This window comes from Apteryx rowi, unplaced genomic scaffold, assembly GCF_003343035.1.
Source record: "Apteryx rowi isolate R43461 unplaced genomic scaffold, aptRow1 scaffold_181, whole genome shotgun sequence".
Lineage (NCBI taxonomy): Eukaryota > Metazoa > Chordata > Aves > Apterygiformes > Apterygidae > Apteryx > Apteryx rowi.
In genome coordinates, this window is record NW_020448097.1 from 291,825 (window position 1) to 307,172 (window position 15,348).

Consider the following 15,348-nt stretch of genomic DNA (forward strand, 5'->3'; position numbering starts at 1 on the left):
TCTTGTAATCCTCATAAGTTTTGTTTTAAGAGCTATATTAACAAAAGCAGCAGACAGAAGATCTACAGGTCTCAGCACCAAGTGCCCACCAAGCGCAGTAACATTTGATCATGCAGAGCTGCCATGAACTTTGTAAGTATGTAAGGAGGTGTGACAAGTCAAGGTCTGTAAGCATATTCCAGACTGCAGAACCCTGTGGCAGATGTTTTCCTTGTCAGTGGTACCGCTGCGGGTTGGAGAGGAGCCCTCCACAGAGGGGAAGGGGTGGGCAGTTGCCAGTACCTCATATCTCCTAGGGGCTGTGAAGCAGGGCCCGGTGCCTGGGGTCTGCACTTGATGCCTGTGCATCACAAACCAGCCCAGTGTGTCACTCTCTTCATTTCTCAGCTCTCTTCCATTTCTGCCTTCTTTCTTTTCTTTTACATGTTTTCTTGCCTGATGGTATCTTTCCTCTTGAGAAGTGTCATGTACTCTGCCCTCAGACTGGAAAATGTCTTCCTTAGTCCTTTCCGTTCCCCAGCATTGTGGCCCTCCCAGTGCAAAGGTGAGAGAGCAAAGAGAGACCACTGAAGAGTTACAGCAGACATGTGGCCAATGCAGATAAACATTTCTGACTCCCAGTTTTTTGATTTTCTCCTTCTGATTTTGGGAAGGAGAATTTGGGAGTACACACAAGAACTAGATTTTTAATAGAACTGCTGTATTTCTGTAACTTCAAGGTTAAATCTAATCTCCAGTAACAAAGAACCCAAGGGAAGAGGGATAAAGGCCACTAAGGGACATTTGGCAAGAGATGGTTTGTCATGACGATCCTCTCAGAAGTGACTGTGGAATACTCTGGAAATGCAACACTTCACTGTCCCCTCATTTGAGAACCAGATGAAAGTATTGGTTGTTGAAGCAGCACTGTCTGACATTTAGAAAGCCCACAGTAAAATCAACAGGCTTTCAGTCCCATTAATCAGTGAACTTAAAACAATCTGTTGCAAGTGTTGCTGTTCATTGTAAATATGAAGACACCTTAGGGCATTGGGTACTGGTTTATCACACTGCTTTCCATTTCTTTGCTAGCCTTTTTTATTTTAGGAGTTCCATGATATTATGCCTAAAACAAGGGAATGGTGTTTTTAAGTGAAGCTGTTACATACTGTGGTATCTAATGAGTGCTCATTTGTTTGCTTGCCATGTTTACAGAGTCTCTAAATAACTTATTGCATGCTGTCAGAGAAAAAACTATGGTGTGAGTGAGGAGGAAATCCAAATGTACTGCTAAGAAACACAGAAATGCCAGCACATCAGCTGCACTTTTCTTGTGCTTTGCTACTGCACTCATTACCCATGTTAGCGCAGAGGATTAATGCATTTGAATAAATACAATCAAACTCATTTTTTCCCTGAAGCTTACCTGCCTTTTTTTTTTTTTCCTCCTCCCTTAGCACTCTTCAGGTGCAGGAGGAAATTAGGTTTGATTTTAGGAACTAGAAAATAAGAAGTAGAGAAATAGCTAAAGTAATAGAAGGAGGCTGGAAGCCTGAAGTAGAGGAATGGCAAGTGATTTAGAGGAAAGGAGAAACAAGCAACTCCACTAATTAGAAACAAATGAAGGATGGAAAGTAGCTGTGAAAATATAAACCTCACCAATGCTGTGACTTCTTCTGGCTGGTTACAGCTGCTTAGGGTGGTAGTACTTGGTGAGTCTGGGTCAAAAGCCTCTCTGATGTACCAAGTCTTGTTGGAAAGTTTTGTGGCACTTGGATTTCCAAGTGCTAGAACTTTTTTTGTTGGGTGAATATATCAGAGAAGGACTCTGAGTCCTGGCATAGATTTCCAGACACCTTCTCAGACATGGAGGAGATGGTTATTGTTTGTTCTTGTAGACAAACATGAAAGATTTTTTCTTCAATGCATAAAGCTGACCAGCTATGTAGGACGTTGGGATTTAGAGACTAGTGAGAGAGTTCTGAGGCTGTTAAGTTCAAGAGGGTATGGGTATATGTGTGAATCTAGTCATACAGAAGACCCACAGGCTTGTTATGTGGATAGCAGTAGGGTAGGGTTTAGATGTTGTTCATACATGACTTTAATGTTAGTGAAGATTTGAGATGGATGACTTGAGTGGGAAGGGAGAATATGAAAAAGATGGAACTGAATTGCAGCATGTGTTAAAAAGAGTAAGAGAGAAAATACAAACCAGGTGAGTGTCTTCCTGACCTGGTAGTTTAACACATGCTTAATATAAAGATGTTTACACCAAGAGTTCGAGACTGACTGTCCCATTGGAGGTATATTAGACAACCTGCAGCATAGAATTGAAAGGCTAAGTTCTCAGACTGTAAGTTCTCAGGTCTGTATCTAGTCTGCAATGTACATAGGTCAGCAAGCCAAGGATGTGTGCATACACAGAGTTGTGCACTTCTGTCCAGCTCTGTGAACATATAAAACATTCAGTTGTGTCATTTCTGATCATTGCAACAATACCTTTTCTTATTCATTTGCTTCAAAGAACTAAAAATGGGTATGTTTCCTCCCTGAGAACACCAAATTTGGGTACTCCCCAATATATTGCTTTAATGACAGGAGAATAAAACACTAACCCAAAAAAAGATGTATACTTTAATAAGTCATTAAATAATTCTGCTAGCAAATATAAACTTCTACATAAAAATAAAACCTTTGACATTTAATAAAATTTGAATGATATTAATCTGAATGAAAATATTTGGAATGTTAGTGTAATAGCTTAATAAACTGACTCCCAAATGGTTTTAGTCACTGAAAAGGACATGCAAATTTTCTCAGCCACCATGAAAGTGGAGTAAAATTTGAGATAGCATCTAGCAACTCACATCATCATTTAAGAGAAAATAATATTTATACCCAGTAGAAACTATAGAGAATTTATCTCCCCCAAATGAAACTCTGAGCTGAAACTTGTCTTGAGAATGTGAGAATCATGTCATAAGAATGAGTCCCTGTGTCATGAGAATGTCCCTTGTCATGACAATGAGTCCCTGCTCTTGTTGCAAATGTGAGGCCTAAAAAGACTAACAAGACCTCAGAAGATTTTTGTCTCATTTTTGCTGCATTCTTCCTCCTGAAAGATGTCACTGGTGTTGAAGAATATACAGTGCAGAGATTGTTCAAGATGCAGAGCTGGCACATTTTGAGTGAAACAGAGAATCTATTCATCCTGTAGTTGAGATTACTATAGTGTATGGATTGCTTTATCTTCAAACACTGAAGCAAAATTAAGAAAGGGAGAACATAGTCAACCAAACTGGAACATGTCCTACTTCTATAATATTTTTTTCAGTATCTACTTAACTTCATTTTGCTTATTTAGGTTTATATACATAAGAGTGATCCCTCATGCTTTAATTTCCTGTCCCTGCATCCATCTGAACAACTTGGTCAGAATACAGAGGAACAAAGTGTGGAGGTACTCACTGTCTGGGCACATTGAGTTGAATGGTTAAAAAAAAAAAGTTAAAATAACTAGAAATTATATTCAAAGAAAGTCTTTAAATCAGCTGATGTCTCATTTCAAATGCCTGATAGGAATCGCACGACTTTTCTCAGAAGGTGGGGAAGGGCCCTGATGTTCCTCTTTCTACTGTGGAGCTGTGCAAGAAAGTTAGTCTCACAGAGCCACTCTGACTCTGCCAAAAGCGCTTATGGCTCATGATTAAGAGCCTGCTTCTGATCATATTTCCAGTGAAGATTATGATTCAGAAGACTGTGGCCTAATTCCTTCTGAGACATTCCCTTCTGTATCCCACAAAGCTCTGCTTTCTTCCTCAGGTCTTACAGTCAGGATTTTACAGTATCACAGTGCATAATTAAAGATACAGCAAAAAGTCACAGGGATCAAACCAAGCCATTCAACTGAAGAACTGCACTGGCTTGGAGAATGTTTTGATTTTTAAATGGCTTGTCCTTGTGCAGTCCCTGGATTTTCCAAAGTCAGCTCCTGCCCTTAAAATATTGACACTTAGGTAGTGATACTCACTGCTGGTGTCTTTCAGGTGAAGAGGGAGACCATAATGGGTGATCACAATGTTGAATAGGGCTGGCTAATATATAGCAGTCTTCTGTAGTCCTGTCAAGTCTGTGAAGGAGTCCCAGCAAAAAGGAAAAGAGGAGATTTTGTCCACATGTTAGTTGGAGCAGCTGCCTGCTCGCTTCTCTGAGTATTGGTTACTCTTGACAAAGTGGGAAGATTTCTACCCTTCAGATATCACCATCTTCCTTCCTGTCCAGTTGCTAAATATATTGTGCCTTTCTACCTTTTTGTATCTGAAGAAAGTTTCCTTTTCTTGTGGGATGTGGATGGAAAGGTTTTGCTGGACTTCACCTCTTCTCTCTATATTTAATGGGTTCACTACGTTCAGTTCTTCATTTCTGAGTGGAATCATAGGAGAAGGCAAAAACACATTAATCCTCATGGCAATGAGACAAACCACTGAGTGCAAATCTCCAAGGTGGTCTACTCAATAGTTGTCAGGAGTGCTGACAGAATAACCGCATGAGGAGCCAGGAAAGTTCATGTGCTAGTCAATGAATAACACAGAAGACAGGTGGGCACTGGCAATTGTTTGGCCAAAGCTCATTAAATCTCTTGTGCAAGGGGCATTGCCAATCAAACCAAGTGGCTGCTGTGGCATAATGCACTCGTTATCTTTTGTGTGGATCAGCAGGGTGTTGCCAAAGGATAAAAGAAAGTCACGGCAGACAGGCAGAGCATCGTATTTGCTACCATTCTGTAGCAAAATAAAAGCAGGGGACACTGTAGAGGGGATTTCAGTCATCAGACAAAAATGTTGCATGTTGTTCTAATACCTGAAGAGGAGTCTTGTTCTGGCACTGGACAGAGTATCTGAAAATATGGGAGCCCAGGCCTTGCTAAGTGCAGAAACACTTCCCAATTAGCAGTCTGGTAGTTGGCCTCAGTTCACAGCTGGATAGCTTCTAGAGTGCTAGGCTGACACCTAAAATAGATGAGTATGTGATTTACAGAAACATGAGAAATAGGAGCTGAAAAAGGTTTGATAGTAAATGTCCCATTATCTTAGGATTTGGAGAAAGAATGAGGTGTGGCTCAGAACACTTGGCTGTATAAAGAAACAAGACTGACTATGAGGAGTGCATTTCCCTCTTGCTGCAAGGAAAGATAGGCTCTGATGCCAACGTAGGATCCTTTCAGCACAGAATAAACCCTACATGTCTAGAACCTAATGTTGGAACAAAATAGAGAAATTCAATGCAAAAATCAGATTCTGTTCTTGGTCAGAAGGTGATTCTTCCAGTCCAGTGTTAGGAATCTGTGGTGGAGCAATGCCTGAGATCCTTCAGCTCAGTGACAACTGAGACACTAGCAGTTGATGGAAGCCTCATCCCTCCCCCAACTCCTCCTTTCTTACAACTGCTGATGGACAGGACAGGTTTATAGCCAAATCCTTCAATAAACCGAACAAAAGCATGGAAATGCAGGAAAGAGAGGTAAGCTCCAGTCTCACAGAGGACAAAAAAGAAGGGCAGGTAGGATATAGGATCCCAAGAGGAGACAGGAGAAAGATGGCTGGACTTACTGCTGGATGGACTCAGTTGTTGCAAGAACTAAATTGTCTGCGTAAGTTTAGCATCTTTAGGTGTCCAACATGACACCTAACTTTCTGTCAGCAGCTGAATGTAGGTAAAGAGGTGATTACAAAGAGCAAAGCCTGTGATTTGGGGGACAGCAGAGCTGAATGAGATTTAATAACTTACTCTGTCGGGTAGATGAGATATTTCTCTTCTTCCTCAATATCACAAAACCCAGAAGAAGTATGATCACTATAAACACAGCTATAAGTGGGCCGAAGAAATTTATCTTCACTGGTTCCATTTCTTCCCCCTGTATCTCTGAATAAGAGAACAGAGGAGATACACACGGCAAGGATTTAATTTGGTAACAGCTTAACCAACCTATCCCAAAATTATGTGAATCAGAAGCTAAGGGAAAGGTCTCCAGTATCTTTTGCTTTTACAGGGCTTGAGTCATGTCAGTATGTCACTATCCATATGGCTTTATTTCCATTTCCAACAACTAGCAGAAACATCAAGTCTTAATGGCCACTTCAACAATGGTAAGTACTCTTCCTAAGGTTTGGGTAACACCTATGAGATCAGCAGACTGATCAGTGCAAGAGCTTATGAGGCTTCCACTAGTTCTGTGCTACTGTGCAAATTTGAAGAACCTGGGATATGTTACTACTTGGTATCTGTTGGAAATGAAGGTCAAAGCCTAATGAAATGCCATAAAGGATATGAAAGTAGCAGGGAATGCAAGGGAGTTTCCCTCTGTTTCTGACTACTGTGCTTTTGAGGTTTTGATTGCTAGACCACATCTGATACAACTTCAGTTACCACCAAACAAGGGTTTTGTTTATGTGGAATTTGCATTTGTGGAAATTCCATTGGGTAACACCATCACGTTTTATCAAGTGGCTACTTTCATAATGCCAGGGAGGAGAGAGGAAGAACTGAATAAGGAAAAATAGGATGTAGCACTATAGCTAATACTAGTGGTGTTAATACTCATGAGCAACATGAAGAGCTGTGTATGCCTCAGAAGGCTTCTGTACTGTATTTTAGTATTATTTACAAATCCTGGAATGTAAGGGCATCAGAGCAGTTTTCCAGCTCTACCATTAATGACTTAACCCATTAGCTAAAGTCACACGAAGAAATCCGCACTGTGGGACTTTTTGGGCAATGAGTGGCAAGCTGCTTTCACATCTGCAATAGTAAGATGCATGCCTGTGCTTCCCTACTAGGCTTTCCTACAATGCTACCATTCCCTCTAGGCTCCCCGTTCCCACCACTTAAAACACATCTTTCCATCTTTAATATTGTCTAAAGGGGACACCTGCAAGCCAAACACATACATATGACCAAAGTGGGAAGCATCTTTATTTTGATGCATTTGTGTCATGGTTTACAGATAAAAATATGTCAAAGGATGTTTTCTTGTCCCAGGAGATAAATAAAAAAGAGTTTTAATTTAATGAAAGGATTAGTCACGTGGAACCCTGATGTAATCCAGCAGTAGAGTCTGACTCGTACTCAGGTCCCCAGCTCAAAACTCTGTGGTTGGAGTTGCAGGTGAAACCTTCCTTCAGTTCAACCAGCAGAGGTGGCTGTGGCACTCACTGGTGGCTCGTGCAGTACTTTGCTACGTAACAGAATTGGGGGGCCTATCTATATGGGCTTGTTCAGCAATAAAGATGATAAGGTACCTGGAAACATAAACAGCAGGCACTGAGAGATTTAAATTTGCTTTCTTGCCTCTTCTCTCTAGACAATTGGCCTGTTTGTGACAGAGCCCAAAATCTAGGAGAACATTATGGCATCACTGGGATGTCCATAAAAGTTCATTTTGGCATGTATCTTTTCAGTTAGAGAGGGAAAAGTAACAACCTGCAAGGCAGCTAAAGACTACCTACACACAACTGACACTGTAATCATTAATATATCAGGGAATGCTCAGCATGACATAGAGCCTAAATTTCTTGCAAGAAGTGTATGAAAAAAAGACACAATCCAGGAGAAAAACATACCCAGATTATCATTTTGAAATGCGCAGTTTATGCTGCTAAATCTTATTAAAACCACCAGGAACATTTCCAAGACTATTCAAAGTTTCATGGCCTTATACTTAAAACTCAGCACAGTCTAACTGGCAGCCTGTGAGCCAAATATGGCCCTAGGGAGTCTTCTGTTCAGCCTTCTGCCTTGCTCTAGGGAGAGATAAGGAATAGCAGCTCAAGCATTTAAGCATAGAAAAAACTTTTTTTACTGTGAGATTGGTCAAACACTGGAACAGGTTGCCCAGACAGGTTGTAGAGTATCCATCCTGGGAGATATTTAAAACTCAACTGGATAAGATCCTGAGCAACCTGTTCCAGTTGACCCTGCTTTGAGCAGGGAGGTTCTACTAGATGATCTCCAGAGGTGCTTTTCAACCTCAGTGATCGTCTGATTCTGTGAAGCAGAAACCTCTATCCTAACAGCTGGGAGTTACCTCCTGAAACTGGTTCCAGCCTAATCCAGATATCTGGGTTGCTTTGTTGCTGCAGCAGCATCTGGGGAGGGAGTGAGTAGGGGATGGGCTGTGTTCTGGATTGTGTAGCAGTAGTCTCCTTCTCTCTGCCCTCTCCTAGCAGTATTAAGGTCTCCCATGGAAAAAAACAGGTGCCTATCAATGAAGGGGATGGAGAATATACAACATTTGTAACCAGCCCCTACTGCTATTTAGGGTTTACCACCCTGCCTTGAATACGCGGCCATCTGTGATCAACTTATAGTGATGTTCCCTGCTCCTACCTATGCAAAAATCAGAATGGGCAAATGGAGACTCACCTATGCCTAGTGGCACTGAGACAAGGCTCCCCAGGTGCTCTCCAAGGTGAAGCAAACAGCTAATATTAGTGATTGTGTTTGTAGGAACTGTGATATTCAGCTTGCTGGTAACATTGTACAGCTTTGTTACAGCATCCTGTGACACATCCATGTGCCGTATAAGTCTGTATGTTTTATTTTCTCGTGATATTACCCAAATCATCTGCCTGGGCTCTGGATAGCCTCCTCTGGAAGAGCAGGAAAGATTCAAGTATTCATTGGGCTTTAGTTCCCCAGTGTGTAGCTGTGCTATCTCAGGTTGACTATAGTTGGCTGAAACAGACCAAAGAAAAAGCATCGTGAGTCAGACACATCACATCTTGTGACAACTGCTACCAGTCATTTGAGATTCTCAGGCAAAAGCAAGTTTAAACAGTCATCTCAGGAAAACTGGGTCCTAAGACAGGCTTGTTATGTTTTTGGTGCACACACAGACCTGCTGTTTCTTGTCTTCAGGATATTTCAAGGGCACCTTCTAACAAAACAACAGGTCTGATGAGCCAGACAGTAGGCCCTTATCTCTCCCATCTCCTTTAAACTCATTGACAGCTCAGAAGAATCAGATCTTGCCTGCTTGCAAGTCAGTGCTTAAGCACAGAATGGGAATGGGATACAGTGCTGTCTACTCTTGACCTCCTGATTACATAAGGAGAAAAACACAAACCTTTAACTACGGAATGCAGAGGCAGAAATCATCTCAGGGATTTCAGTCTGGAAGAGGATAGTTGTAGATTCAGTGCTGTCATGGGTAGAAAATCCTTTGTGTCTGTCAGTATTATGGATAACCATTTTGCAGCACAAAAAAAAATTCACTCATCTCAACTTGGTATCTTGATAACTTGACTCCCTCAGCTCAGCTTTTATGTGTAAGTGACCACAGTACAGTTTCTTTTGCTTTGTGCTGTTGGATACTCATCCCAGTCAATGAAAAACATACTTGTTGTTTTAAAAAGCCAGGTTCTCCAGGCTCAAATGAATAATAAGCAGAATAGGATTCGGAAGAATTATTTAAACATAAAACATGAATAATAAATAAAAGGTTTTAGCTAATGCTCTATTAAATGGCCCAAATTCTTCTCAAACAGGGTTAATTTTGTTAAAAGGTCATAGTGGAAATAATAGGCTATAGTGGAAAAGAAGAAGGAAAAAATGTAGACATAATACTGACTGCATGTTGGCATATAGCAAGTGTTAAAAAAAACAGGCTTAAGACATCATTGAAAATATTTTAGTACCCGTAGGACTAAGAACAATATGAAGAAATATTGGAGAAGGGACAAGAATTTCCTAGAGCAATATGAGCCTAAGACACTCTCCTAGAAACTTGCTTAAAGTGTTGGAGCTAGGATCTAATCCTTGCCGCAGTGAATTCTTAGTATGGAGGGAGGAAGAAAGATAATGTTGCTCTTATTTGCTCTATACCAACATGCAAGCAGAAGGGTTTAGTTTAGTCACTTAAATCCCCAAGAGAGTCCATGGCTGTGAATTCAGAACACAAAATAAAATGCCTTTTTTTGCACCCCAAAATTTAATAAAGTTGTTCCTCAGGAGGGCTCAAGCTTCCCCTTTCTCCTCAAAGTTTGACTTTCTTAGGTGACAGCTCATTCAGGCTCCTGGTCTGGAGTATTTATTTTCTCCTTGGCATTTTATAAGAAGGACAGGAATGTAACCCATATTTGTGAAACTTGCCAAATTATCAAAGTAACTTAAGAGTTTCAATCAATACCCTTATCAAAGTACTTTCATTTTTATGACTTTTGGAAAATCATTTTATTGAAAAGTAATGTTAGTTGCCTGCAGAGTGTGGGCTACCTGTTTGTGAGCTTTGTATCTGGATTGTTAAAGTTCACAGAAAAGCATGTTTAAGGACATAATTTGTATTTAAAGATAGCACATCTTCCAAAAAAGCTGGGGGGTTAGATTTAAACACCTCAAGAGACCATCAGGCCCATAGTATTTTTTACAATGTCTTAATCACCCTAGGTGGTTTTGTTCTGTTTGTTTCTAAAGTGACTTTATGCCTTACTTCTCACTTGCTTCCAGCCATTGATTGTTGTTATATCTTTCTTCACTGAATTAATCAGTCTTTTATTAATATCCAGTATTTTATGGATATTTCTGGTTCCTATACACTGAAAAAAAGTCTCTTCTCAATCCTCTTTGCAATAAGGTAAGCAGACTGATATTTTAAAATCTCCAGCTGAAGTGTGGACTTCAGATAGCTCTTGTAGATCTTTTCTTCACCTTCTAAGTTTTTCAACACCCTTTTTAAAATGAGGACACTGAAACTATAGTCTGTATTCTATCATTGGTTTCACCCTCATCATACTGAATGGCGCATATTTTGAAATAGCTTCCCATGTCTCTCTTACTTCACTTATCGATCCATCCAAAGGAAGCACTAGAATCATCCTATAGCAGAAAAAGCAGAATTTCCAGTTAAGCTGCTTGTCATCATGATCCCTACTTTGTCTGTTTGTTTAAGAGCCAAAGCTTTCTATTGTGAAGTCCTCCCCTCTTTCTGGAGAACCATCTGTGTTCACTGTTCTCATATATATATCATCTTGTCTGTATACAATACATACACCTAATACATAAGTATATATTGTCTTTATCTAATACATATAAATAATACATGTAGACTGTATTAGGAACTACTTCAGTATTTTTGAACAGGGCTTGGTCATCACATGATCTAGATAGCTTTGTATGACTGCCCTATCATTCTTGCACAGCACTCAATCACTCAGTCTTTCTCATGTCCATTTTAAGTGTGAAACCCCATACTACAAAAACCCCTTCCATGTATGATATGATATTCTAATATCAGTTAAGGAACTAAGTACATAAGCACAAAATATCAGCTTTTAACAACAGGTACATTTCAACATTAGTATTTTATCTTCTAATTCTTTATGTTATACATTTATTTATTTTTAAACATGATTGTATACTGTTCCTTCCTTTGGGAGCTTATTGAACAGAAAGTCATTTGGAAGAAACATAGCAGCAGCTAGTTTAAACCAGGCCTGCTAAATTAAACCCTAAAGATTTGGGACAATTTTTGTACCTAAATATGCAACTTCTATAACATGTTTCTCAGAGGCTGGTTAAGCTGATGTAACCACTTGAATTAATTGAATTGCTAAGCATCTCTTAAATTAGATGCCTTGATATTGAGTGCAAATTGTGAATCTCTGAGACCTAAAATTTTGCTGAAGATACTTGTCAAGTAGATTCTGGGAGAATCAGAATTAACAATCAGGGTTTTCTATCTGTTTGTGGATCCAGGGAGCACTTTTTGGTAGCGCAAGGCTAAATAGCCTCATACAACCTGGTTCTCTCTTTCTGGCTGCTCTTACAGCTTGCCTATTCTCTTTTGACATAGTATCTTGAAGCCTGAAAACACAGGTGGAAGCCAGAAGCTGTTCTCATTAGTGACTAACACCATCACAGTGGAAGACAAAACACAGGCATACGGACAAGGTAACCAGCAGAACAATTTAAGAGAAAAACATTAGGAAAAATATATTAGGAACTACTATAAATTTTAGAAAATACTAGGAAAAGATTGCTTCCTCACTGAATCCCATTCCCCTGTTAGAGGATTTTCTAACTTTTCCTCTGATAACATGCAACAAATCAGGCTGAATCTCACTAATGCCTGCATTTTTTCCTGAGAGATATTTTCAGTCTTCCTTTAACTGAGCATATGAATTTCTACTCCTCCACATATGAGCTGCTCTTTTCTTTATTTTCTCTGTGATTTATATCATCATAAAATAGCTGGGTGTTTGCAGAAATCTTGTTATGTTTCAGTGGAAATTTACCACCAATTAAGCTAACTACTATTGCTTTTAATAAAAGGCAGTGGATCAGATGCAAATAAAAAAGTGTATTTTCCAGGGTCCTAGAAGCCATAAAACTTTTACAGGAGGCAAGAGGAAGAAAGCAGAATGGTTTTCAGTATAAAGTATGGCAAGGTGGGAGTCAGGAATGGTGTGATGTTGAGTGAATTATTGCCTCATTTCCTACTTCATCTGATTGCTTCCAACTACTGTTATTTCAGATCTGAGGACCTTCTACTGAGAATGCTCATTTATCCATCTTTAGAAATTCTGCTCCAGTGCAGGTACATCTCCAGGGGCTTGGGGAGAGCAGCACACGTTTCTGGACTGAACAAAGTGACAGGCAACCCAAAAAGATGACCAGATGCCAATTAGCAATGATTACTTACCAATGATGTGCAGGGAGCACTCAGATGTGTGTATGACCTTTGTCAGTCCTTTCTCTCTGTGCTGTATAATACATGTATACTGTCCCTCATCCACAATCCCCACATTTAGCAATTGCAAGGTCCATCTGTCCATATCCATCTTGGTGCGATTTACATATTTAGGACTAAGGTTCTCGTGTATTTCTTGGCCATAGTATACTTCGTGCACCACCTCAACAGCACCTTTTTGCCAAAAAACTCTTAAGTCCCTGATGTCAGTTTTCTGAGAGTTTGCAAAATAACAGGATAGGTATGCAGTGTGATTGAGAAATGACTTCACCTGATGCACATTGGCAGCAATACCTTACACAAAAAGAGAGAGAAATTAAAATTTCCATCAGCTGCAAAAGAACACCAAACATTTGCACTCATAGAGACAACACTTAAGACAGTAGCAATAAAATCGTCAGCATTCAGACAGAAGTTCTCCCACTAGGTGTGACAGGATACATAGTTTTTCAGACTGACTAACTTAGGCTTGTGAAGTTCACATCATAAAACTGTTTCTTATTTTCCTTCCTGTATTTTACTTTCTAAGGAAGTCACAGAGGTGTTGCAAGCCCAAGCTAATTATATTTATAGAAGACTATTATCTGCAGACAAAAGGCCACGTGTCAACACCATTCTAATTTGTGGTATCTTGAGTGTAATGAGATTGTGCCACAAAAGAGATAGCTGCATAATTTTTTTTTAAATTGAGTTAATTCTTTTAATAAAATAACACAGCACTGCAGTTTTGAAGAAAATGTAAAGTGCAAGCTGTCTGATATATATTAGTGTCTAGGGAATATATGACCAGAAGGTCTGAAACAGGTGAACACTTCCTGTCTCCCTGAAAAATTAATCTGAAGTTTAATGACTGTTCTGTAATTAATCTAGAGTTTAATGACAAATTAAATGTCAGAATTAGCTGTTCTGTTGCTGATCTTGTTAACAGAAATAGTTAGTCAATAAACACAATTATGCTTTAATGCAAAGCATTATGTCTGTTTGAACTGAATTACAACGGGGCTGATTTTTCTCCCACTTTCATCAGTGCATGTATCCATTGTCATTATGGGTGGCAATGGGTAGTGAGGACGAGAGTTTTTTGAATGAGTAATACAATCCTCTGTCCCAGAAGACATGAACACCACTGCTTTGTTCAAAAGGAGAAGGAGAAGATTTATAATCTCTCTCAGGAAGCAAAGTTGTGACTGCCCCTATGGAGCACCAAACTGCAGAATGCATTCCTCCTCAGCTGCTTAAAACTCCACTTGTCCTATAACAAACTGTCAGTATTTTCAGTTTAATACTGCTCTCTTCTATAATATACAGAGGTGATACACACTAATTTTTAAGATGGATTTTAAAAAAAATTGAAAATTTAAGAGCAACATAAAATAAGTGTAATATAAAGATATAAAGTGGAAGGGAGAAAGTACTTACTATACATTATTATAGAGTCCCCCCACAAAATTTAAATGTATTTCAGATAGGCTATATGACCATGATTTTTGAGTGAGTGAAAGGGTATCACATAGCGGGACACAAATAATCAAAACAACCTTTACAATTAAAAATGTGTCTCTTACCTGGGAGAAGTATCATTGACTGAAGGAAGAATATACACACCTCCATGATGCTACAAGAAAGAAAAATAAACAAAATATGGTAGAGGTTGAAGACACTCCAAGTATCTTCTCCAGTATTGCCAAAGAAGTAGTAAAAGTTTGAGCAAGAAAGAAATTCTTTTAAGAAAGTTCTTCTCACCTCTTGCCATTGACTGGTGTAAATATTACTGTGGGCTTCACAGCCATAAGCATGCCATGATGGATCTCTGTTTTACAAAGAAGGCGATGAAGTGCAAGACCACTGCGGACAGGATATGCCATGAGAGGACCGCAGAGCCCCTGGTGTGCCAAGGGCAGGACAAGTACCCGCAACTGCTAGTGCCAGGGAAAGAGGAAAGGGGAGCATACTCGCCCATGGCGGTGTGGAGAGGAGGATGGGGGAATTGAAAGTGAAGGGGGAGGAGAGGGTGACACAGAAGGAGGAGGTGGGGGAGGCACACAATGATGTCAGCTACCAGAAGCAATGAAGTGTGTGACCTTCAGTTTTGTAACAGGAACCTGCTCTTCACTATAGTAAAATATAACTGAGAGAAATCCTATGTGGTTTGAAGAGGTGAGGCTAAATATCACACATTTTGTGGTCAAGAAAAAACAGTATCTATTTAGAAAAGAAGGAAAAGAAACTATGACTTGTGTCATAAGCAAAACACTTCTATGACTGGATTCATGTGGTATAAGGGCCTACAATCCTGGTTAATAGTCAAGGCTCTTTTTCCATGTCATTCTCATTCACTGGTGAGAGAACAGCACCCACATCTGACTAGCCTGTGATTCCTGGTTAACATTTCAAAGCAGCACCTTTGTGCTTTTTCTGTGCCATTTCTATATATTTGGGAGGATGCTCCACACAGCACTTGCCAAGGTCCCTCATTCTCCTTCTTTAAACTCCTCCAGTGAATTCTCTTTCACTGGAGCAGATGTAGAAACTCTTCAGCTCTTACACTACTTAAAAGCAGCAAGACTGCTGCCCACCATCCTGACTGGTAGTAGTTTCCTGATGCGTTCTCATTTTTTGGCATG

At 39.8% G+C, this 15,348-nt stretch overlaps 1 protein-coding gene across 1 annotated transcript; it reads right to left on the bottom strand.

Annotated features, from left to right (window-relative positions):
* Window positions 1-4,945: 4,945 nt before the first annotated feature.
* CD86 (CD86 molecule) lies at window positions 4,946-14,687 on the bottom strand. The gene is made up of 6 exons (XM_026061497.1): window positions 14,468-14,687; window positions 14,290-14,339; window positions 12,677-13,018; window positions 8,401-8,712; window positions 5,767-5,901; window positions 4,946-4,988 (listed from the first exon to the last, which is right to left on the bottom strand). Exons 1-6 carry the CDS (start codon window positions 14,587-14,589, stop codon window positions 4,969-4,971), a joined length of 981 nt encoding a protein of 326 aa, XP_025917282.1. The 5' UTR covers window positions 14,590-14,687; the 3' UTR covers window positions 4,946-4,968.
* Window positions 14,688-15,348: the final 661 nt, after the last annotated feature.

Bases quoted from the DNA above. Each gene is read 5' to 3' on its own strand.
- CD86 (XM_026061497.1), bottom strand. From the start codon at position 14,589: ATGGCATATCCTGTCCGCAGTGGTCTTGCACTTCATCGCCTTCTTTGT. The intron at 13,019-14,289 runs GTAAGAGACACA...TTTTTGTGTAAG, and splicing joins GTCAATGATACTTCTCCCAG to GTATTGCTGCCAATGTGCAT. The intron at 5,902-8,400 runs GTGAGTCTCCAT...TCTCTTATTCAG, and splicing joins CTCAGTGCCACTAGGCATAG to AGATACAGGGGGAAGAAATG.